Source organism: Neofelis nebulosa, chromosome 10 (assembly GCF_028018385.1).
Source record: "Neofelis nebulosa isolate mNeoNeb1 chromosome 10, mNeoNeb1.pri, whole genome shotgun sequence".
Classification (NCBI taxonomy): Eukaryota; Metazoa; Chordata; class Mammalia; order Carnivora; family Felidae; genus Neofelis; species Neofelis nebulosa.
In genome coordinates, this window is record NC_080791.1 from 106,145,829 (window position 1) to 106,170,385 (window position 24,557).

The window sequence follows — 24,557 nt, forward strand, 5'->3', positions numbered from 1 at the left end:
GGTAATTGCTCGGCGCGCCGGCCCCGCCTTCGTGCGCAAGCGCGGGGCCGTTGTGGCGGAGCGGTTGCGAACCCAGCGGTCTCCCGGAAGAGCTCGCGGAGGCGGTGGGCCGCGCAGGTTCGGAGGCCGGCCGGGCGGCTCGGCCCAGCCTGAAGCCCCTGCGTCCGCCGCCCGCGGTGTCCTCGGTAAGTCGACGGCCCTGCCGGAGTCCGGGAAAGCCCCCTGCGCGGTGCCGGGGTCTGGGACGTGGCGGGTGGGACCGACGAGTTGGCACCACACGGGAATGTCAAGGCTAAGGGATTCCAGTGAGATGTGGCGCATCTCTTTTTTTTTGGGGGGGGGGGGAGGCTGGGAGGACTGGGCTTCAGCAACGCGGTGTATCCCCTAGAAGTCCGTGCCTGTAGCCTAGTTTGTCCCTACACGGCCTGGACCAGGGATGGCCCCGGGGAGCCTGGATGCTCAGTTTCGCTGGCAAGGGCATGCGCAGTTCACACCAGCGCACCTGCCCTAGGTCCGCAGCCCTCCAGACCTGTTAGATAGGGCCTGTCTTGCCCCACCAGGAATTATCCTGAGACCAGCGTTTCCCCCCCCCCCCCCCCCCCCCCACTGCAGTAGTGATGAGGAGGTTGGAATTGTGGTTGCCCTCAGATCCTTTTTCTTTGAGGCCTGTCTGGCGATCATGGCTGCCAGCAGTCTCCCAGTCCTAAGCTCTAACAGTCCCAAGATGGCTTCTGATATCCAGCAAGATTTGGCTGCTCTAGTAACTTTGCTTTGAAACTGGTTGGACCCTGACAGCCCGGTGTCTTTCCCAGAGGCCCCACCTGTGTCCCGGGCTATCCCTACATGGCCCACAGTGTGGTGCCTGTCTGCAGATATGCAGGACTTACAGTCCCGGAAAAGGGACCATCCCAGGGGAAACCGAGACCGGAAAGAGCCCTTTGGTAGGGCTGGAGCTCTGGCCCTGGAGGCTAGGCCCCCGGCACAGGTCACGGGCTGGAGTTCTCCTGAGGCCAGATGGCAGCCGGTGGGAGGGGGTCCCAAAGCCCTGGCCCAAAGCCTGAAGGTGTTGGAGGTGCGGGTTGGAGGGGAAGGGGGAGGGAGACCATGGGGCACTCTGGACATTTTGTGTAAAGTTCAAAGCAAGTTGTCTCTGTCCCCCGCCCCCATCCCCCATTCTCTCAGTCCAGGAAATTGCTTGAGGCTGTAAACCTTGCTTCCCTTCCAGAGGTAGAAACTGGACATAGTCTCCAGTGGAATCTCCCCCAGGAGCTTACATCCAGGGTAGTTTTCTTGGGCCTGTTCAAAATGACACTTTCATTTTCCTGATCCCTAGGATCTGTCGACATGAATCCCGTCATCGTGGTCCACGGTGGCGGAGCCAGTAATATCTCTAAGGACAGGAAAGAGCGGGTGCGTCAGGGCATCATCAGAGCTGCTACTGAGGGTTACAAAATCCTGAAGGACGGAGGGAGCGCAGTTGACGCTGTGGAAGGAGCTGTGACCGTCCTGGAAGATGATCCTGAGTTCAACGCAGGTAAACTTGCACTGCAGTTAGTAAATGATGCCAAATCAAGTTAATCTTCTCCCCCCTAAATACATCGAATCTAAAGTGTCAATCTAAGAAGCTTTTCAGTATAACTTCATATTTTAAGTTGACCAAGTTGCTTTAAGAATTTTTTAAATTCAGGGTTGCCTGGGTGGCTCAGTCAGTTAAGCGTCCAACTTCACTGAGGTCGTGGTCTCCAGGTTTGTGGGTTCCAGTGCCTCATCGGGCTCTGTGCTGACAACTCAGAGCCTGGAGCCTGCTTCAGATTCTGTGTCTGCCTCTCTCTCTGCCTCTCTCCCACTCATACTCTGACTCTCTCTCTCTCTCAAAAATAAATAAACATACATACATACATAAAAGTAAAATAGAGAACCTGAAACCTAGGTATTAAAATACTTTGGGGGATGATACCCACCTGCCCAACATCTGTCAAAGAAAATAATTTCAGGAAATCTGAACCAGTTAGTCATCAAATACTTCCTGAGTCTTGTTCATCCCCTTGCTTCTGCGCTCTTGAACACTTACACAAAATTTCTGAAGTCCGCCTAACCATAGAAGAGGCATAAGTGCATCGTTATGGCTCTGTTGGTTGAGCCCGAATTTACCAGATGCTACTCCTTGCCAGCAGGAGGAGTGGCTTACTGTTTCAGAGGGAGGCTTGTTAAATTACATACAGTTAGCAGTCAGGGCCCTCTGGCTGACAGAACACCCACTTATTCACAAAGGACTTTGATTTGGAACAGGTCTTCTGGTCTCCCACCCTCTCTAAACTACCGGGATCAGTCATCTGCATGAACTGGGAAGTATGAATTCAGAATTGGAGTGGCTAGTTCTCATCTCTTTGCCCTGTACCAGAGCCTGCCATTCTAAGTGACTTGCTTCCACTGTCCCAGGTGTCTGCTCTGCAGCGCATTAAGGGAAAAAAGAGTAGAATCGTGCAATACGTGGCCTTTTGAGTCTGACAACACGTAGCTTTTGGAGTCTGGATTCTTCATGTAGCATAATGCGTTGGAGGGCCATCCGCGTTGACACAAGTACGAATAGTCCATCTGTTTTTACTGTTGAGTAGTATTCCATTGTATGGATATACCACAGTGTCAGTCATTCACCAGCTGAAGGACATGGTCAATTTGGGGCCATTACAAATCGCTATAAACAGTTACATACAGGTTTTTGTGTGAATGTAAGTTTTTGTTTCTCTTGGGTTAATATTGAAGTTGGTCATGTGGCAAGTATATATTTAACTATTTGAAACTGCCAAACTGTTTTCCAGAGTGGCTCCCACTTCCATTCCCGCCAGCAGCGTATGAAGGCTCTAATGACTCCACATCCCCACAAGCACTTGGTGGTGTCAGTATTTTTTATTTTAGCCATTGTCGTAGAGGTGTGGTGGGATCTCGTTCTGGTGGTAATTTCTGGCAAATGATGTTTATTTTAACATCTTTTCAAGTATTTTGTGAATTTCTTTATTGTGTTTTTTATTATTATTGAGTTTTAAGAGTTCTTTATATAGTCTAGATGCTGGTCTTTTATTAGATACGTGATTTGCAAATATTTTCTTCCAGTCTGTGGCTCGTCTTTTCTTTCTCTTAGCAGTGTCTTTCAAAGAACAGAAGTTCCTGGGGCGCCTGGGTGGCTCAGTCGGTTAAGCGGCCGACTTCGGCTCAGGTCATGATCTCGCGGTCCGTGAGTTCGAGCCCCGCGTCAGGCTCTGTGCTGACAGCTCAGAGCCTGGATGGAGCCTGTTTCGGATTCTGTGTCTCCCTCTCTCTGACCCTCCCCCGTTCATGCTCTGTCTCTCTCTGTCTCAAAAATAAATGTTAAAAAAAAAAATTTTTTTTCAAAGAACAGAAGTTCCTTATTTTGTAGGAATCCCATTTTTTTAATATTTTTTTTTAATGTTTATTTATTTTTGAGAGAGAGCGTGAGCAAGGGAGAGGCAGAGAGAGAGGGAGACACAGAATCCGAAGCAGACTCCAGACTCTGAGCTGTCAGCGCAGAGCCCGATGCAGGGCTCGAACCCACAAACTCCAAGATCGTGACTTGAGCCAAAGTTGGACACTCAACCAGTTGAGCCACCTAGGCGCCCCTGGAGGAGTCCCATTTTTTAATGGGTTGTGCTTTTTGTGTCATACCTTAAGAAATATCTGCCTAACCCAGGGTCACAAATGTTTTCTCTTACGTGTCTTCTAGAAATTCTATAGTTTTAGGTTTTATATTAGGCCTCAGGTCCATTTTTAATAATTTTTTGGCATAAGGTATGAGTTGTATGTCAAGGTTGTTTCTGCGTGATTGTTCCAGTACCAGTTGTTGAAAAATCAACCTTTCTCCATAGAATTGCCCTTCCTCCCTTGTCAAAATCAGTTGACTTTCTATGTATGGGTCTATTGGTGGATTCTCTTCCCTTGGTCTGTATGTGTAGCCTTTCACCAATATGACACTGTCTTGATTACTATAGTTTTATATTAAGTCTTAAAATCAGGTAGTAAGAGTCGTGTGTGAGAGAGAGAGAGAGAGAGAGAGAGAGAGAGATTGTTTTGACTATTCTAGTCCCTTTGTCTTTCCCACAAATTTGAGAATCACCTTGTCAAGTTTTTACCCAAAAAAAAAAAAAAAATCTTGCTAGGATTTTCGGTAGGACTGTGTTGACTCTATAGATCAGTTTAGGACAAACTGAAATCTTAACAAGACTGAGCCTTTCAATCCAATACTTCCAAACCACAGAATAAACTTCCATTTATTTGAATCTTTGATTTCCGTGGCGCCTGAGTGGTTCAATCAGTTAAGCATCTGACTCTTGATTTCAGGTCAGGTCATGATCTAACACTTCGTGAGATCAAGCCCCGAGGCAGGCTCCATGCTGAGAGTGAGAACGCTCCTTGGGATTCTCTCTCCCTCTTTCTCTGCCCCCCTGCCCCACACTTTCATGCTGTCTCTCAAAGTAAATTAAACATTTAAAAAATAAAAATAAAAAAAAGTAAATCTTTTATTTCTTTCATCAAGCGGGGGAAAGGGGCAGAGGGTGAGAGAGAATCTCAGGCAGGGTCAGTGCTGTCAGTGCAGAGCCCCATGCAGATCTCATGAACTATGAGATCATGACCTGAGCCAAAATCAAGAGTCGGTCGGCCGCTCAACTGCTCAACTGGCTGAACCACCCAGGTGCCCCTGTAAATGCTACTTTTTAAGATTACAGTCAGCAGTATGTGTTGCTAATATATGAAAATACAGTTGAGTTTTTTTCATACTTGCCATCTGTAGATTTTCTTTGGTGAGGTGTCTGTTAAGATCCTTGTCTGATTTTTTAATCAGGGTGTTTGTTTTCTTATTATTGAGTTTTAAGAGTTCTTTGTGTATTTTGGATAACAGGCCTTTATGAGATGTGCCTTTTACAAATACTTTTTTCCCAGTCTATGGCTTGTCTTCTCATTCTCTTGATAGTGTCCTTCATACGGCAGAAATTTTTTGTTTTAATGAAGTCCAGCTTAATTTCTTTCTTTCATGGATGGCGATTTTGGTGTGGTATCTAAAAAGCCAAACCCAAGGTCATCTAAACCTTCTCCTGTGTTATCTTCTAGGAGTTTTATAGTTCTGCATTTTACATTTAGATCTGTGACCCATTTTGAATGGTTTTCATGAAGGGTGTAAGGTCTATGTCTAGATTCGGCTTTTTTGCATATGAGTGCCCAGCACTATTGTTCAAAGACTTATCTTTTTTGCTGCATTGGATTGCCTTTGTCCGAAGACTCTGAACCCAATTCCAGTGTGTATGAGTTTTCCCACACCAAGCACTTTTCCTACACCAGCTGGGTATCCTACAATTCAGCTCATTTCTGACGCTATCTACCTAGACATAGCATCAGATTCCACAGGTCAAGGGCTCAGTCCCACCAGACTGTGCTCCACTTCAGACGCCACCTGTAAATTCAGGTTGTTCCTTGTGCTTCTGACCTACTGGCTATAAATCAGAGGTTCCCACGACCCCCTCCTTGGGTTCAATCAGTTGCCAGAGAGGCTCAGAGAACTCAAGAAACCAGTTTACTCATTAGATCACCAGTTTATTACAAAAGATACAAATCAAAAGCAAGATGAAGGGGTACAGAGACAGGTGCCCAACAAAGGAACTTCTGTCTCCTTGGAGTTTGGGGCCTAGCACAGTGGCACATGGAAGCATTCTGGTTCTAACCCGGAAACTGTTCAGACCATATCCTTTTGGGTTTTCATGCCAGCTCCATTACATAGACATGGTTAATTAAGTTCTTGGCCACTGGTGACTGATTCAACCTCTAGTCTTTCTCCCCTCCCTGGAAATCAGGGACTGGACTGCAAGTTCTAACCCTCCAGCTATGGTTGGTTCCCTTGACAACCAGCCCTCCCCCCCCATCTTTAGGGGGTTTCCAAAAGTCACCTCATTAACATAAACTGAGTTATGGGTGAAAGCAGCTTGTCATGCGACAAGATGTCCATTTCACCTTTGTGACACTGAAGTGATTTATGGAACTGAGGACGAAAGACCAAAAGTCGTAATAAAAGATGCTCCCATTGCACTCAACCCCTAGGAAATTCCAAGGGTTCTGGGAGCTGAGAGCCGGGAACCACGGGCAAAGACCAAAACATGTGTTTGTTATAAATCACGACGTCACAACTCCTTTGTCACAGATCATTTTACCATATATGTATGTGGGTCTGTTTCTGGGCTCTCTGTTCTGGCCCATTGATCTATTTGTTCTTCACCAATACCACACTTTCTTGATTACCATTGCTTTTTAGTAAATGTCATCTGCAAATAGAGACCATTTTGTTTCTTCTTTTACAGGCTTTATGACTTTTATTTATTTTCCTTGCATATTCCTCTGGCTAGACCATCCAATATTAGGTTGAATAGGAGTGGTGAGAGCAAACATCCTGTGCTAGTCCCAATTTTAAAGGGAAAGTCTGTCACCATTAAATAGAACGTTGGTTGTAGGATTTTATGGATTCCCTTTATCAGGTTGGGGAGGTTTCCTTATTCTTAGTTTCCCAAGACTTTCTATCAGGTATGAATGTTGAAGCTTATCACATCCTCTTTCTGCATTATTGAAATGACCATACGGTTTTTCTTTTGTCTGTTGATATGGTGGATATCGATTGATTGGTTTTCGAATTTTGAACCAAGCTTGCATCCCTAGGGTTAACACCCCTCTGTCATTATGTGTTATCTTTTTTATTTATTGCTTGATTAGATTTGATAGTGTTTTCTTAAGGATTTTGCATCTATGTTCAAGAAAGATAGTGATCTGTGGTTTTATTTTCTTCTAACATCCATCTGGCTTTGATAAGAGGGTAATGTTGGCTTCAAATGATGAATTGGAAAGTACCCCTCCTCTTCTGTTTTGCTTGAAGAGTTTGTATAAAATCAGTATTATTTCTTTGTAAAAGTTTGGTAGAATTTGCTAGTGAAGCCATCTGGGCCTGGAATTTCTTTTGGCTGTTTGTTTTGCTTTAATGGAAAGTTTTTTGCTAAGAAATCAATTTCTTCATTAGGTGTGGGACTATTCAAGTTATGTTTCTTCTTTGAGCTTTTTATGTTTTTCAAGGAATATTGCTATTTTGAATAAGATGTTGAATTTATAGGCTTAAGAGTTGTTTGCAATATGTCTTTATTTTTTAACGTCTGTAAGGTTTGTAGAGAGGTCCTCTCTTTCATTCTTGATTATTTGAATTTCTGTCTTTTCTTCTTGGTCAGTCTAGCTAGAGTTTATCAAGTTTTTCTTTTGTTTGGTTTCTTTTTCAAAGAACAGTAGCTTGTGGTTTTAGGAGGGTTTGCAGATTTTGAATTGTTTTTTCTCTTATTCTTTTTCTCTTCGGAATTTAAATGATTTATCTCTGTTATTTCCTTTCTTCAGCTTACTTTGGAAATAATTTACTGTTCTTTTTAGATCATAACTTGAGACCAGACTTTTCTAATACAAGCACTTAATGCTTTAAATTTTCCTCTAAGTCCTGCTTTGATTGCATCCTACAAGTTTTCACATGTCTCTTCATTTTCATTCTGTTCAAAACATGTTATAATTTCCCTTGTGACTTCCTCATTGAAGCATGGTTTATTTACAAGTGTGATAATTTCAATGTATTTGTGGATTTTCCAAATATCCTTCTCATTTTTATTTTAATCATGTGACAATCAAAGGACATATTTTGTGTGATGTACATTCTTTTGAACTTTGTAAGGTTTGGATTTTGGCCCAGAATATGGTCTGTCTTGGTAAATATTCCATTTGCATTTATAAGAATATGTACTCTGCTATTGTTTATTGAAAGTTATATAAATTTCAGTAAGGTCAAGTTGGTTGATAACGTTATTTGGATCTTCTACACCTTGATTTTCTATTTCTGTTGATTCTTGAGAGAGGGATGAGGAGGTCTTTAATTGTAATTGTGGATTTCGCGATTTCTCTTCTCCTTTGACTTCATCAGTTTTGCTTCATATGCTTAGAAATTGTCGTTAGATACACAGACTGCTGTCTTCTGTGTGAACTGATCCCTTCATCACTATGTGACGTCATTATTATTTAACATTCCTTGTCCTAAAGTCTACTTTGCCCGATACTAATCTAGCTGCTCACACTTTCATTTAATTCATTTTAGCATTGCATAGCTTTTTCTGTTCTTTTACTTTTAACCTATTTGTATCTTTATATTTAAAGTGGATTTTTTTCAGGAGGACATAGTTGTATCTTACCTTTTTATGCAATTTGACCATCTCTTCTTTTTATCAGGGTGTTTACACCATTTACATTTAATGTGATTATTGATACGATCAGGTATAAATCTGTCAATCTTGTTATATGTTTTTTATTTGTCCAATCCATTCATTGTTCCTTTTTTTCCTCTTCTGTCATCTTTTGGGACAATTGAGTGTTGTTTATGATTCTGTCTTCTTTTGTTGGCCTAGTAGCTAGATAGTTTTTTAAGGGTGTTTTAGAGTTTATACTACACATCTCTCATTTGTCACAGTTTGCCTTCAAGTAATATCATACTTCACGCATAATGTAAGAACCTTATAACGGCATACTTGTTTTCCCTCTGCTAGCCTTCGTGCCATCATTGTCATGTATTTTACTTCTGTGTATGTTATAAATTGCCTAATACGTTGTTATTATTTTTCCTTTAAATGGTTATATTTTAAAGATATTGTTAAAATAAAGGGGAAAAATATTTCTGCTTAGCCACATACTAGCCATTTCCAGTGCTTTTCCTTCCTTGGTGTGGATCATGACTGTTGTCCACTGTCCTTTTCCTTTTTCCTGAAAGACTTCCTTTAACATTTCCTGTATTGCACGTCTTCTACGGGTGAATTCTTTCAGCTGTTGTGTATCTGAAAAAGTCTTTGTTTTCAGTTTTTGAAAGATACTTTCACTAGGTATTAAATTCCAACTTGACAGGTTTTTTTGGGGGGGGGGGTGTTGTTTTTAATTTCAGGACTTTAAAGATGTTGCTCCACTGTCTTCTGGTTTGCATCATTTCTGACAAGAAATGTATTCTCATTCTCATCTTTTTCTCACTTCCTAATGTGTCTCGCACTATCTACTTCTAAGATTTTCTATCTCCGGGCTCTTGGGTGGCTCAGTTGGTTAAGTGTCCAACCTTGGCTCAGGTCATGGTCTTGCCGTTTGTGAGTTCAGGCCTCATGTCAGGCTCTGTGCTGACAGCTCAGAGCCTGGAGCCTGCTTCAGATTCAGTGTCTCCCTCTCTCTCTCTGCGCCTCCCCTGCTCATGCTCTGTCTCTCTCTCTCTCTCTTTCTCAAAAATAAGTAAACATGAAAAAAAAAAATTTTTTTAAGATTTTTCTGTCTGATTAGACCAAGGTGTTTGATCATAATGTGCCTGCATGTAGTTTTCTTCATGTTTCTTTTGCTTGGAGTTTATTGAGCTTCTCAGATCTGTGAATTTATAGTATTAATCAAATTTGATATTTTTGTATATTTTTTTTTCTTAAATATTTTCTTGTCCCTCTGTCTCCCCTCTCCTTTTAGAGACTCCAATTATATACATAGAGTGGGTTGCTTGAAATTGTCCCCAAGCTCAGTGATCCTCTGTTTGGTGGGTTTTTATCCTTTCTTCTTTTTCATTTTGGATAGTTTCTATTGCTATCTCTTCATAGTCATTACTATTTTCTGCTGTTGTGTCTTACTTTGTTTTAATCCCATCCAGTGTATTTTCCACTTCAGACTTTTTTTTTCATCTCTAGAAGTTCTGTTTGGGTCCTTTTTATGTTTTCCTCCATGTCCTGGTACATATAGAATATAGGTATAGCAACTGTTTTATTAACATCTTTGTCTACTAATTCTGTCATTTATGTCATTTATGATCCATTACCATTAAGTGGGTTCTTTTTCCTCCCTATTATGGGTCATATTTTCTTATTTCCCTGTGTGCCTGGAAATTTCTTATTGGATACCAGACATTGTGAATTTTACCTTTTAGGTACTGGATAGTTTTATAATCCTTTAAATATTCTTGAGCTTTGTTCTTATCGCATTTTACAGATGAGGAAACAGGCACAAGAGGTTAAGCATAGCTAGACTCATAGGCATTATCTAGGCAAAAAAAAGTTGGAGAAAGCATGCTGGTGGTAAGGAGAAGAGCATGCACAAGAGCCCAGAGTAGTGAGAACTTACGATACTTTCAGGGAAACCTAGTGTTTCAGTAAAATGTAGCCAAGGAGGGGAGATAAAACCAGCAAAGGAGATCAGAGACCAGATCAGGGTTTCGTCCTTTTTATTTTGTAGGCGATGGGGCACCAAGCCAGATTTGTGTTTTCAAACATGCTTCTCTGGCAGCAAGTAGAAGATGAATTGAAGTTGGCAGCTTAGGGACGCCTGGGTGGCTCAGTCAGTTGAGCATCCGACTTCGGCTCAGGTCACGATCTCACGGTTCATAAGTTCAAGCCACGTGTCAGGCTTGTTGCTGTCAGCACAGAGCCCACTTTGGATCCTCTGTCCCCTTCTCCCTCTGCCCCTTCCCCGTTTTTACCCTCTCTCTCTCAAAAATAAAACATTTTAAAAAATAAAAAATAAACAAAGTCAGCAGCACAGAAGAAACCTGGGAGCCATTTCTAAGTTCTTAATTCTTGCTTTTCAACTTCTCTTTGGTTTTAGGTTGTGGATCTGTCTTGAATGTAAATGGTGACGTGGAAATGGATGCTAGTATCATGAATGGAAAAGACCTGTCTGCAGGAGCTGTCTCTGCAGTCCAGGGCATAGCAAATCCCATTAAACTTGCACGGCTTGTTATGGAAAAGGTATGTGACTAAAGCATCCTTTTTTGCAAGAAATTGCTACCGCCATACTTCAGTGACTAAATAGGACTTTTTAAGTACTTTAGTACTTCAGTGACTAAAATTTCCTACTCTAGGGAAATGCTTGCAAGCACTGTTCTCCTAAAGTCATATAAAAGAACAGAAGCAATCTATTTAAATTTGTCAGATAAGCCAAGACTCCAACTCTGTTGACAGTGTAGTTTGACTAGTTTGACTAGTAATCCCTTGACAGTAATTACTGTTTTCATGTTGTCTTCCTGTATTTTCTTCAGTTTTCTCTCAATGCATATGACTTAACACATACAAACGGAACAGACCTTGTTTAATAGCATGCGTTAAATTGGGGCGCCTGGGTCGCTCAGTCAGTTAAGCATCCGACTTTGGCTCAGGTCATGATCTCACAGTCCGTGAATTCAAGCCCCGCGTCGGGCTCTGTGCTGACAACTCAGAGCCTGGAGCCTGCTTCAGATTCTGTGTCTCCCTCTGCCTGCCCTTCCACTGCTTGCACTCTGTCTCTCACATTGTCTCAAAAATAAATAAACATTTTTTTAAAAAATTCAAAAAAAAATAGCATGTGTTAAATAAAAATGAATTCTGTTCTCTAAACTTAAGATCCTAGTAATATTCCATCATTTGGGGGTTTTTTTGAAAATACAAAATCTCGAGAGCGCCAGGCTGCTCGGCATTTAGAGAAGCAAGCCAGTGGAATTTGCACTTTTCAGGTTTTGTACCCAGAGAGAACTAATTATAGCCATACAATTGAAGCAGTTAAGAAGATTTTAACTGTTTCAGAAATCTAACCATTTCCCATTTCTTTCTGGCTGAAGACCACTCATTGCTTTCTGACTGACCAAGGTGCAGCAAAATTTGCGACAGCCATGGGGATTCCCACAGTTCCTAAAGAGCAGCTGGTGACAGAGAGAAACATAAAACGCCTAGAGAAAGAGAAGCATGAGAAAGGTGCTCCAAAGCCAGACTGTGAAAAGTAAGTGTATCTGCGGCTCACAGTCTGGGGAGTTACTCGACTGTGGAAGTTTGACAAATCTCTGATTACCTACAGTTCTTAAATAAGTCAAGAATCACTTGGTAGTTTCAGTGTTTGTACAAAATAATTCATAGTACAGAATGGAAACACTGCTCTTCTGACTCTTAAACTTGACCTCATTTATTACTTCTGTGAATAACCACTCAAATTAGGCCGAGACCTCCTTCTCCAAGATGACTGAATGGAAGAGTGCCTTGTGTTAATGTGTTAACTACTGGATGCTTCTTGATCAGTCTGTTATTGAAAGCAGACCAGGCAGGCTCTGTATGATCTATCCTCTGAAGTTACTTAAACACTCTGTCCTAGTACAGAGAAATCAGGACAGCTCTTACAAGTTTGAATTAGTCGTATGTTCTGAATTACGGTTTTCTATATTAGATTTCAAAATCCCAAATAAAAGCCCCCTTATTCAAAGCAACATTTGAAAAGTAAAATTTGAATATGGCCTGGCAGTTTATAATGGGATATAATCTATTAACCCTGCGTACTCTTTAAGATTTATCATTTTTAACCAGCGGTATACTTTAATATCGCCTGGGGAGCTTTTTCACAGTACGCACGTCTGGCCCACCTCCGCAAAGAATCTAACCCAAGAGGTCAGGAGTGAAGAGGCCAGGCAGGTGTGTTAGGAAAAAGTGTCCAGGTAATCCTGATGTGTCCCCAGCTTAAGAATCTATTTTACACAATTGGCCATATATTGGTAGCTGTTGATAAGGTTGTACGTACCTGTAAGCTGGAGTCACAGGAATGGGGTTGCTTTATTGATGGTTCGTGGGTGTTTTAATACATGTTGCCACATTGCTTTCCAAAAATTCTGCAATAGCACACCTCTCCACCAGCCATCATTGCCCCTAGATATAAGCAAGAGAGACCCTGCCCCGGGTTCTGCACTTCAGAGGACCCTCATGTCACAAATACACAAAACAGTTGGCTTATTATAGTCACCTGGGGCGCCTCTGTCACTCAGCAGTGGCCTGCATGACCCATAACCCTCATCATCCACTCTTGTGATTAACACCATTCAGCCCCCAGGGAAATGCTTCTCTGCATCTTGCTCTGTGTCTTGGAACCAAAGAGCACCTAAATCTAAAGATTTGTGGACTGTGCCACTGCTGATACCAGAAATGGACACTGCTTCGGAGTGGGGGAAGAATGGAGCAGCAGAAGGACTTAGGTAAGAGAAAAAGACAAATGAATAACTTGTCAAATAAATTCTTAAGCAACAAAGTATTGTTTCCCAATAGTGCCAGATATTCAGTTTCCGGCCTCCTTACATGTTTTATGCTGTGGTTCTGGCGGGATTCATGATTCGTGAATTAGTACAACGTCTGTGAGACTCACACGTGAGGACTGATTGCCGTGACTCTTAAATTCGCGGGTATGTAGGCCTAGACCAGCACGGTCCAGTAGAAAGACAAGAGCTACATTTGAAGCCACATTAAAAAATCCTAAAAAGAAACAGGTGAACTTAATATTGTTTAACCCAGTATATCCAAAGTGCCATATCAGCATGTAATCAATATAAGAAATTATTTGAGATATTTTACATTCTTCTTTCATACTAAATCTTCAAAACCTGCCCCATATGTTATGCCTGCGGCCCATCTCCCTGGGGGCTGCCCACGCTTCCAGAGGCCAGGGGCACAGGTAGCTCGCACCTGCCGCGTTGGACAGTGAGGGTCTGGACAGAACCTGCGTGAGGAACCAGCTCTTTATGTTGGCAGCTGAATGGACGCTGAATGTTAGAATTCGGAATGGTTTTATTTTTGTAATATGTTAACATTTTCAACATTTAAGTAGTTTTGTTTCAAAATCTTGTATTTGCTAAGTGTAATTCATGTCTGACTTTAATATTGATATTTACTATAAATAGATAATTTGGCATATTTCAAGATACACTTGAAAGTGTATCTGCAGTTCATTTATATTGATTCGGTTTTATTTGCTCTTCGTGTTTGATGAAAATACATCCTAATTTTGTACACTTTCAAGACAATCACATCTTTTTTAATCCCTAGACAATTGAAAATGCGTGTTAAGTCAAGATTTTGATACGAAAAAGAAGACAAAAGTGGAACTCACAAAGGAAAACAAAAAGCTGAAAGGAAAAAAAAGGAAAACAATCTTCCAGGACACACTCCGTGTGCATTTTAAAAAACAAAACAGTAAAGTAAGCGGCCTCCTTCCAGGACAATCCACTGAAAGTTCATAAGCAGGACATTCCAGCTTCTTGGTTCAGTGAAGATTTAATTACCCATCAAAACAGTGAAAATTAACGAGCATAGTATTCTTGCTACATCCTCAATTTGAGTAGTTCAGATGAAATCCCAGCAGTGTCACATTCTGGACTAAAGGAAGATGATGTCATTGCTCATCATGAAGATTCACACACCGAAAGGACGCAATTACTAGGATTGGAGGAAACAGGCAATAGATGAGAGCGGAAAAAGGAAAAGACGACATGGAACATGGATGTGAGGTTCTTGGAAGAGTAATACCGCGTGTCCAATATTTAGCGAGGGCGGATGATGCTTTGCATGGCACTCTGTCAGCACAGTGTTGACAGAACCCAGTAGAAAATTTCTGGGCTTGGTAAAAATTATTTCAAAAGTTGATAAAACACCGAACATGTAATTAAGACAAAAAATAACGAAACTAATATGGTCACTGTCTAGGATAGAGAATTCAGACAGATTTTTTTTTTTATGTTGTTTTTTTAGTTTTTTTGTTTTTGTATTCTTGAGAGAGAGAGACAGAGCATGAGCGAGGGAGGGGCAGAGTGAGAGAGGGATGCAGAATCCAAAGCAGGCTCCAGGCTCTGAGCTCAGACGGATTAATTTAATGGGTAATAAGAGATGAAATCAGATACATAAATTTTTTTTAACAAAATACTCTGTTCAGCTAGAATGTACCATGGTCAGAAGACCTCTTGAGCAGCTAACATTTATATGTATCACTATGCGAGCCAGCGAAGAAAAACAAGTCAAAGTCAGTGGACATTTTATTGGCTTTATACCTGCTTTTTGAAGTAGGTGTTTTGGATTAAGAGAAGAAGTGGAAAGCTTTCCATCTTGGTCGTGAATTTAAAAGACTCTCAAGGGGCACCAGGGTGGCTCTGTCAGTTAAGCATCGGACTTTTGCTCAGGTCATGATCTTACTGTTCGTGAGTTCGAGCCCCACGTCGGGCTCTGTGCTGACAGCTCAGGGCCTGGAGCCTGCTTCGGATTCTGTGTCTCCCTCTCTCTCTGCCCCTCCCCTGCTCACATTCTGTCTGTCTGTCTCTCTCTCTCTCAAGAACAAATAAACATTAAAAAAAAAAATTTTTTTTTTAAGACTGTCAGAAGCAAAATAAAAGATACCGTGAAGTTTGGCCAAGAATCCAGAAGTATTCCATGTGACAGGTAGGCTCACAGTTTAAATCTCTTTCTAGAAGGTGTGCCCCTGCTGTGCCGACAGCATCAATGTTGTGGGACAGGAGAGGGTCCGATCCGAGAATCACATTGATAAAAAGAGTTCCGTGAAACCACACAAGATCCTCAAGGAGAAAATTATGGACTTTAACAGTGAAATTAATTTTGAATTTATGCTCTCTATAGTCACTTAGTAGGAACTGTTCATTTCTATTGATAAGCTTAATAAAACCTTTAAAAATCTTTTTGGCTATTTTACGTCTAAAAGGATTGAAAACATGTGAAGTTTAGGGAAACAAAATCAAACTGGATGTGAAGTAAGCGAGAAAAATGACATTCCAATAAAAGGAAACCGAAAGAAGGAAGCAAAAATACTTGTGTGACTTGAAGAAGATTCGTGTACAAATAACCCCCAGACCAGCTCCCATAGAGGCTGTTTTTCTGTTTATTACGTATCAGAGTATCATTTGAAGAGAGATTTGCGTACAAAGAACATACTTGTGCTTTAAGATTTTGTATAATACGCCGAAGATACCCTGCGTGGATCTAGATTCCTGTTTAAGGTGACAGAAACGACTACAGCAAGCGATTGTGATTTATTTGATCAGATTAAAATATTCAGTAGAGTCTTCTGTTACAGCATTTTACCACATGCTGCCCTCGAGCATGTGAGCGTGCCAGTGTTCGAATCAGGAGGCACTTCCAAATCCAAGGATTGCTTGAGGAATTTTGTCGGTCATTCCAGCTGCTACTGCCTCAGCAGAGTGAAGCTTCGCCAAATTAAAATTAACTAAAAACCTGCCAAGAACTACACCGACTCAAAAAGATCTGTCTTAGCTGGCAGTCAGTCAACAGAACAGAATGTTGTACGGACATACAGCTACAAGAGCAGCGGCTTCCCAAACTGAAAGCAAAGCAGGAGAGCCAGTCTTGTGGAGTAGACACTCAATCACTTACCGGGGCGGGGTGTGTGTGTGTGTGTGTGTGTGTGTGTGCGTGCGTGCGCACATCTCTTTTTCCCATCATCCAGCCATCAACGGAGAACCCAGATGGGCACGATCATAATGAAATTAAGTCACCGCTGGTAGTTTGCCAAATTTCAGCCACATAAGAGCCATAGCTTTACGATATTTTTAAAACCTATGCATCGCTCTAAGAGAATAGAATGTGTTTACAACTTCCAAGAAGTAAACATGGGGTATGGACCTCCATTTGTATTTGTAATCTTGCCTCAACGTGGGTCCGCCACCAGCTGAGACTGGGACTGCCTCTCTTCCTCTGACATGAGAAGGGTAACCTTGTCACTTTAATTTTTTTTTATTTAGTAGGGTATTTTTAATGTTTGTTGCCCATTTTTGAGAGAGTGAGTGACCGAGCACGAGCAGGGGAAGGTGAGAGAGAGAGGGAGACGCAGAATCCGAAGCAGGCTCCGGCCTCTGAGCCGTCAGCACGGAGCCCAATGCGGGGCCCGAACTCACGAACCGCGAGATCATGACCTGAGCCGAAGCCGGATGCTCAACCGACTGGGCCACCCAGGCGCCCTAAACTTGTTGCTTTAATTTGCTGTTCCTGGACTATTCACAGGTTTGAGCATTTGGCATTTGTCTGTGGTTCGTTCGTTTCTGTGAATGTGCCTGTGTCCTGTGATCATTTTTTCTTCCTTGCCGTTGCGTCCCTCCTCCTCAGCGTTAAGGCTGTCTTCTCTGTTAGAAAAGCGTTTCCAGCCCAGCCTGCTTCTCCACACCAGGGCACCGCCCTCACGCAGACCACCGACTCTTCAAACCCCCTGACCCGTCTCTAGTTCCAGTCTCCCCTCCCTCTGCCAACATACATTTGCTAGAACGATCGTGATACGAGAGACTTTGTGTACAAATGTGGCATACATACAGAGGTGCACAAATCTTTTCTAATAACTCATGTAATTTTTCAATTTTTTTTTTCTTTTTGAGAGAGAGAGTGCACGAGCCAGGGAGGGGCAGAGAGAGAGGGAGACGCAGAATCCAAAGCAAGCTCCGGGCTCTGAGCTGACCGCAGAGAGCCCGACGCGGGGCTCACACCCACGAACTATGAGATCATGACCTGAGCCGAAGTCGGACACTTCACCGACTGAGCCCCCAGGCACCCCAGACGCGCATAAATCTTATGTACCCCTAGTGAGTTTTCACAGGGTGGACACACCCATGCAATCGGCCCCCAGATCAGGAAACGGCGTATCGCCATTCCTTTTCTTCATCGTCCGGTTTCTCAGATTCATCCATGTATTGTTTGCAGCGGCAGCTTACCGCCCCCCCCCCACCCCCCGCCGGCATCATTCTGTTTCATGGCTGTGTCTCCACTCATTTACTCCACCTCTGCTGGACATTTGTGTCGTTTTCCGCTTTCCGTTACTACGAACAGTCCTGCTGCGAACATCTGGGTGTCCTCTTTTGGTGAACACTCCACATTTCTGCCGGAAGACTGTAGAAACGCTGGAGCGTTGTTGCTAAGTCAGCTTCAGTGGATTCCACCAGATGGTTTTCCAAAGGGGTGTGGGCACCAGTTTACGTCTCCAGCAGGAATGACGGGGCATCCCAGCCCTGCACGTCCTGGCCACACCTGGTACCAAGTCTTCCTCATTTTAGCCACCCTGGTGGACGCGCGTCGTGGTAAGAATAGTATTTTTAAAGCTTCACTCCTCTTGTGACAAGATGAGCCTTGGCTCAAGTGCTCCAGTGTCTCCCCGCCTCCCGAGTGAAAGCCCGGACACGGCCTTTGCGTAGGAGAACCATGTGATTTAGTATTCAAATTGGAACTTGATTTTGAGAGCGAAGGTGAAACAAGCAGGGACAAAAGGCATAAATCAGGACTGTCGTAGGTAACCGGGGTGCACGGCCACCCCGCCCAGCAGAGCCTTCATGGTCTGGCTGCTGGCCGTCCCTCCTCACTCTCCCTCACTGTATTCTCTCCAGCCACAGTGCCCTCCAGATTCCATGAGTTTAGCAATCATGTTCCTGCTTCAGGAGCGTTCTCCCCAGCGATCGGCACAGCTTGCCCTCACCTCCTTCAGAGAGGCCCTGTGTCGAGGTGTCTCCATGCTTCTGGACTCGTGGTAGTTTTTACTGTCGTTCCATAAAGCAAATTTGTATTGCTCTGCTGCCCTCTGCCCCCCAAACACAAGCTGCACAGGAGAAGGGACGTGGTCGATTCAGCTCCCTGCTGTGCCCGGCACTTTGTGCCTCAAGTATAGTTCATTATAGAACCTGGGTGGCAGGTATAGAGCTGTGATTGTACTGTATTATATTCTTCTCACTTTTTTACTTGAAAATGTATAATAAAATGTTAGAGAAAACAATAACCTATCTCGTCTTTGCAGCAAGTGCCATGAAAGAGGCAAAGTGGGGTCTGACGGGCAGCATCAGCCTCACCTGGGAGGTTGTGAGAAATGCAGGGTCTTCGGTCCCGCCCTGTACCCACCAACTCGGGATCTCTGGGGTGGGCCCGGGGATCCAAGGGGTTTTTATGCACACTGAAGTTTGAGATGCGCCTTTTGTTTTGAGGGAGCATGCGCATGAGCAGGGGAGAAGGGCAGAGGGAGAAAGAGAGAATCCTGAGCGGGGGAGAAGGGCGGAGGGAGAGAGAGAGAGAATCCCAAGCAGGCTCCATGCTCAGCACAGAGCCGGATGAGGGGCTCGATCCCATGACCCTGGGATGATGACCTGAGCCGAAATCAAGAGTCAGACGCTCAATCGACTGAGCCACCCTGGTGCCCCAGCACCCAGTTGCTTTGTCCCCATTTTATAGGTGGGGAAAATGAGACCCAGAGAAGAAAACTTAGCAAGTAAGTCACAGCTAGAGGTCAGAGGTGCTGGGATCAGATGTGTTCTTGAAGCCGAGGTCTAGAAGAGTGTCTAGTAATCTACCCGACCTGCAGAATAAAAAGCAAACGGGCTTTCTTTGCCATTTCCGTGAGTCAGGAATATTGGGATCAAAGTGTGGCCCGTTTGCCATTAACCTGTAATGTGGGAATGTAAGTGCTGTTAAGTTACGTTGTTACCTGTGGGAGTGTTTCTCGTCTCAGCCTGTCCCTTCTCTCTCTATTTTTGGCAGAAACCTAGGAACCGTGGGCGCCGTGGCCTTGGACCGCAACGGAAACGTGGCCTACGCGACCTCGACGGGGGGCATCGTGAATAAAATGGTCGGCCGGGTTGGGGACACGCCATGCATAGGTGGGCCTCACCGATGGCTCTGCCCCTTCCCATCCACAGTCACCCACCTGGCTTTGGGGAGGACTTGGAGAGGGAGACACGGGAGGCTCCAGTTGTCCCCCATGAGCCCCCGAGGGCCTCTTCCCTCTAGCCCCGTTTTCGGGATCTGCAGACTTCGTCCCAGAGGGTTACATACACGAACCCTCTTCCCAGGCCTGGGCTCAAATTAACAAACAGAAAAAGCTGAGAATTTCAGTGGGCAGTTGCTGGATCTGAGTGGCATGAAAGCCACACGTTGCTGATACAGCGACGTTACGAGTGGAAGTGTTTGCGTGGACACCGAAGCACATGGCCTCATTCTGGAAGCGGGGTGAGGGGCGGGGGTAGGCGTGGCTGTATATGCCTCGCCCTGTGCAGACCACCCGCATGCCCTCGGGGAGCTGTTCCAGGAAGGGTCGGTCCTGCCCGCCCTCCCGGGGCTCCCTTCATCCCCCTGGTTTCAGGGTCATCACCTGGCGCTTTGTTCACACTAAAGCGTCACGGCTACTGACCTTTGTCCACACTTTGGCACTCTTTGGGATTCAGTATTTACGTAGCCTTAGACTTGATCTGTGTTTGACTTTCTTCACTGTTGTCACTTTTTTGGGGCAGGATCTGGAGGCTATGCTGACAATGACATTGGTGCCATTTCAACAACGGGGCACGGGGAGAGCATCCTGAAGGTGAATCTGGCCAGACTCACTCTCTTCCACGTAGAACAAGGTACATAGAACAAATGCATACTGTCTGAAGACGAGTGAATGGAAGGTCTTCGTAAATAGGAGGGAAAGTAGATGAAACCCTTTTTAATTTGCTTTAGATGTTCCTTTCAGGCTGTTACCTACTTTGACTTCTTCCCACCTTCTGTTAGGATTTGGAAAGAAGTTCATTTAGAATATTGTCTGCATTGGGCATCTCGGGCAGTAGAGAGACTTTGAGCCTGGGTGTGGGAGAAAAGCAGGTCTGCTTAGGCTGATGTCAGGCTCTGCCTTAGTGCACAGAGGGTCTTTTACGGTGAGGACCCTTCTAAGAAGCATTCACATAGAAATCATTTGGGGGCACCTGGGTGGCTCAGTCGGTTGAGCATCCAACTCTTGATTTTGGCTCAGGTCATGAGCTCACGGTTCGTGAGATTGAGCCCCACGTCGGGCTGCATGCTGACAGCATGGAGCCTGCTTGGGATTCTCTCTCTCCCTCTGTCTCTGCCCCTCTCCCACTCGCACAGGCACATGTGCTCCCACACTCGCTCACTCGCTCTCGCGATAAATAAGCATTTAAAAAAAAGAAAAAAGAAATCATTTGCCCAGAATCTTTGTTAACTCACTTTGGTTTTTCATACTACAAATGATTTTCCCATCAGATTTCTTTTTATTGAAAGGTTGTTTCACAGCCTCTCCTTGTTTTCAGGAAAAGCACTGGAAGAGGCTGCCGACATGTCGTTGGGTTATATGAAGTCAAAGCTGAAGGGTTTAGGCGGCGTCATCTTGGTCAGCAAAGCAGGAGACTGGGCAGTGAAGTGGACCTCCGCCTCCATGCCCTGGGCGGCCGCCAAGGACTGCCAGCTGCACTCTGGAATTGACCTTGATGAGACCAATGTCACTGACCTGCCCTAGGGCCGTGAAGATTGTATTCTAGGTGCTATCCTGGAGGGAAAGTCCAGCTTCCTGGTGTGGAGATTTAGCTTAATTAATTAGATCTAGAAATGGAAAATTCTGCAGTCTGTCACTGTTTTGTCGCCTTGATCAATGAGTATCTGAGCGTTTGGTTGAGGGGCAGATCCGAAAGTGCTCAGAGAAATCCCCCTATTAAGGTCAAAGTAAGACTAGTCCACATGACCAAGTCCTGAGTCTTTCTCCTGAATCGGCCCCGGCGTCTTAGGTTAGAGAGAAGTGACATCATCTGATGTGACAGCAGCCGCCTGCGTGCAGGGAGCGTTGCCTGGTAGTGGGAGACCCCCAGCGGAGCGGGGGGGCCCAGACAGACGCTCCCGGGGTTCCCACGGTTGCAGGCTCTCCACGGGACCCAGTAAAGGGCGAGGCGGGAAGGAAAGGACCCAGCGGCATATCTGAAAGTACACAGAAGCAGCAGAGCTGGTGGGCCAAGTCCCAGAGTACCGCAGAATGCTGCGGAGTTTACTTTGAGTCAGAAGAATGTCAGGGGAAAGAACCTGGAAGAGGATAAACTGAGTTTTCTAAGAAAGTTCGGGTCTCCTCTGACTTACTAATGTAGAGCTGTTTGCAGACACTTCAAAAGTGCCCCCTGGAGGTGAGGGGTCTGGGGGGGGGGGGTGCTCTGCAGAGCTCCTGTCAGCCTGAGGGCCCTCCGGGACTCCCATGGGAGTCTGCCCACCTGGCATTTGCCACCAGCCTCCGCCTGCTGGAGGCCCTCCGGGTCCTCGTGCTGGGTAACGGGGCCCCGGACCTCCCCGCCTCGGCCATGACGGGGGCGCCCAGCCCACAGGGCTGCACGGGGGCCTCCCGCGTCCTCGCGCTGTCTGGTGGGCGTGTGCACAACGTGGTCGGCACGGGGAAAACAGTAATTTCCTCAGTGGAGGCTACTTCTGTTAATCTCTCTTTACACTGGAAATGGTATTTCTGCTGTGATAATTTTTTAGTCTTGTCAGGTCTTCTCTCTGGAAAGAAACTGCTTAACTTAAAATTCCATGTGCCACTAATAAAATCTATTTTGAAAGAATAACAGTGTGGTTAGGAGTCACTGTTGACAGAGACCAGAATGTCCATATTGGGCATGTTGGAGGGTGTTCAGAGGAAAGGAGCCTTTTCTGAACAGGTAAGGGAGAGACCCGACCGCCGCTCACGGGGATCGGCAGGGCTAATGATCAGCATTCTCATGGTTTGCCAGACAGCCGCCAGCTTCCAGCTCCCGGTGGGAAGAGACTCATAAATATGGAGAACAAACAGGGTTACTGGCAGGGGTGGGCTAACTGGGTCAGGGGCACTAAGGAATCTCCTGAAATCATTGTTGCACTATATGCTAACTAATTTGGATGTAAATTTTAAAAAATAAAATTTTAAATTAAAAAAAAAGAGGGGGATCCTGGGAAGATGGCGGCATAGGAGGACGCTGGGCTCACCGCACGATCTGCTGATCACTTAGATTCCACCTACACCTGCCTAAATAACCCAGAAAACCACCAGAAGACTAGCAGAACGGAGTCTCCGGAGCCAAGCGCAGATGAGAGGCCCATGGAAGAGGGGCCCCTCCGGAAGCGGATCTCCGAAGGAAAAGCAAGCTGAGCCTGCCCCTCCCAACCCATGCACCTTGCCGATCCACCCCAGCTAATACGCCAGATCCCCAGCACCACAAGCCCGGCAGTGTGCAAGTAGCCCAGACGGGCCACGCCAACCCACAGGGAATCCCGCCCCTAGGAGAGGGGAAGAGAAGGCACACACCAGTCTGACTGTGGCCCCAAAGGTGGGCTGGGGGCAGACATCGGGTCTGACTGCGGCCCCGCCCACCAACGCAAGTTATTCAAGACAGCACCGGGGAAGTGCCCCGCAGTCCCGCACCACTCCAGGGACTACCCAAAATGACAAAACAGAATTCCCCTCAAAAGAATCTCCAGGAAATAGCGACAGCTAACGAACTGATCAAAAAACGATTTAAACAATGTAACAGAAAGTGAATTTAGAATAATAGTCATAAAATTAATCGCTGGGCTTGAAAACAGTATAAAGGACAGCAGAGAATCTCTTGCTACAGAGATCAAGGGACTAAGGAACAGCCAGGAGGAGCTAAAAAATGCTATCAATGAACTGCAAAATAAAACGGAGACAACTACGGCTCGGATTGAAGAGGCAGAGGAGAGAATAGGTGAACTAGAAGATAAAATTATGGAAAAAGAAGAAGCTGAGGAAAAGAGAGATTTAAAAAATCCAGGAGTATGAGGGGAAAATTAGAGAACGAAGTGATGCCCTAAAGAGAAATAATCTACACATAATTGGTATTCCAGAGGAGGAAGAGAGAGGGAAAGGTGCTGAAGGTGTGCTTGAAGAAATCATAGCTGAGAACTTCCCTGATCTGGGGAAGGAAAAAGGCATTGAAATCCAAGAGGCACAGAGAACTCCCTTCAGACGTAACTTGAATCGATCTTCTGCATGACATATCATAGTGAAACTGGCAAGATACAAGGATAAAGAGAAAATTGTGAAAGCAGCTAGAGATAACGTGCTCTAACATATAAAGGGAGACCTATAAGACTCGTGACCAATCTCTCTACTGAAACTTGGCAGGCCAGAAAGGAATGGCAGGAGGTCTTCAATGTGATGAACAGAAAAAAAATATGCAGCCGAGAATCCTTTATCCAGCAAGTCTGTCATTTAGAATAGAAGGAGAGATAAAGGTCTTCCCAAACAAAAACTGAAGGAATTCGTCACCACTAAACCAGCCCTACAAGAGATCCTAAGGGGGATCCTGTGAGACAAAGTACCAGAGACATCGCTACAAGCATGAAACCTACGGACATCACAATGACTCTAAACCCATATCTTTCTATAATAACACTGAACGTAAATGGATTAAATGCGCCAACCAAAACACATAGTGTATCAGAATGGATAAAAAAACAAGACCCATCTATTTGCTGTCTACAAGAGACTCATTTTAGACCTGAGGACACCTTCAGATTGAAAGTGAGGGGATGGAGAACTATTTATCATGCCACTGGGAGTCAAAAGAAAGCTGGAGTAGCCATACTTATATCAGACAAACTAGACTTTAAATTAAAGGCTGTAACAAGAGATGAACAAGGGTATTATATAATCATTACAGGGTCTATCCATCAGGAAGAGCTAACAATTATAAATGTCTATGCGCCAAATACGGGAGCCCCCACATATATAAAACAATTACTCACAAACATAAGCAACCTTATTGATAAGAATGTGGTCATTGCAGGGGACTTTAACACTCCACTTACAGAAATGGATAGATCATCTAGACACACGGTCAATAAAGAAACAAGGGCCCTGAATGATACATTGGATCAGATGGACTTGACAGATATATTTAGAAC

The 24,557-nt window shown here is 44.5% G+C and overlaps 1 protein-coding gene across 1 annotated transcript; it reads left to right on the plus strand.

The window, feature by feature from the left end:
* The first annotated feature begins 36 nt into the window (after positions 1 to 36).
* On the plus strand, positions 37 to 22,219 carry ASRGL1 (asparaginase and isoaspartyl peptidase 1). The gene is made up of 7 exons (XM_058689289.1): positions 37 to 185; positions 1,334 to 1,534; positions 10,684 to 10,826; positions 11,672 to 11,829; positions 19,386 to 19,504; positions 20,135 to 20,245; positions 20,930 to 22,219. Exons 2-7 carry the CDS (start codon positions 1,345 to 1,347, stop codon positions 21,133 to 21,135), a joined length of 927 nt encoding a protein of 308 aa, XP_058545272.1. The 5' UTR covers positions 37 to 185; positions 1,334 to 1,344; the 3' UTR covers positions 21,136 to 22,219.
* The last annotated feature ends 2,338 nt before the right edge of the window (positions 22,220 to 24,557 follow it).

Excerpts from the sequence above, each read along its gene's own strand:
- ASRGL1 (XM_058689289.1), top strand. The coding sequence starts at position 1,345 with ATGAATCCCGTCATCGTGGTCCACGGTGGCGGAGCCAGTAATATCTCT. Across the intron at positions 1,535-10,683 it reads TGATCCTGAGTTCAACGCAG|GTTGTGGATCTGTCTTGAAT; the intron begins GTAAACTTGCAC and ends CTTTGGTTTTAG. Across the intron at positions 11,830-19,385 it reads CCAAAGCCAGACTGTGAAAA|AAACCTAGGAACCGTGGGCG; the intron begins GTAAGTGTATCT and ends TATTTTTGGCAG.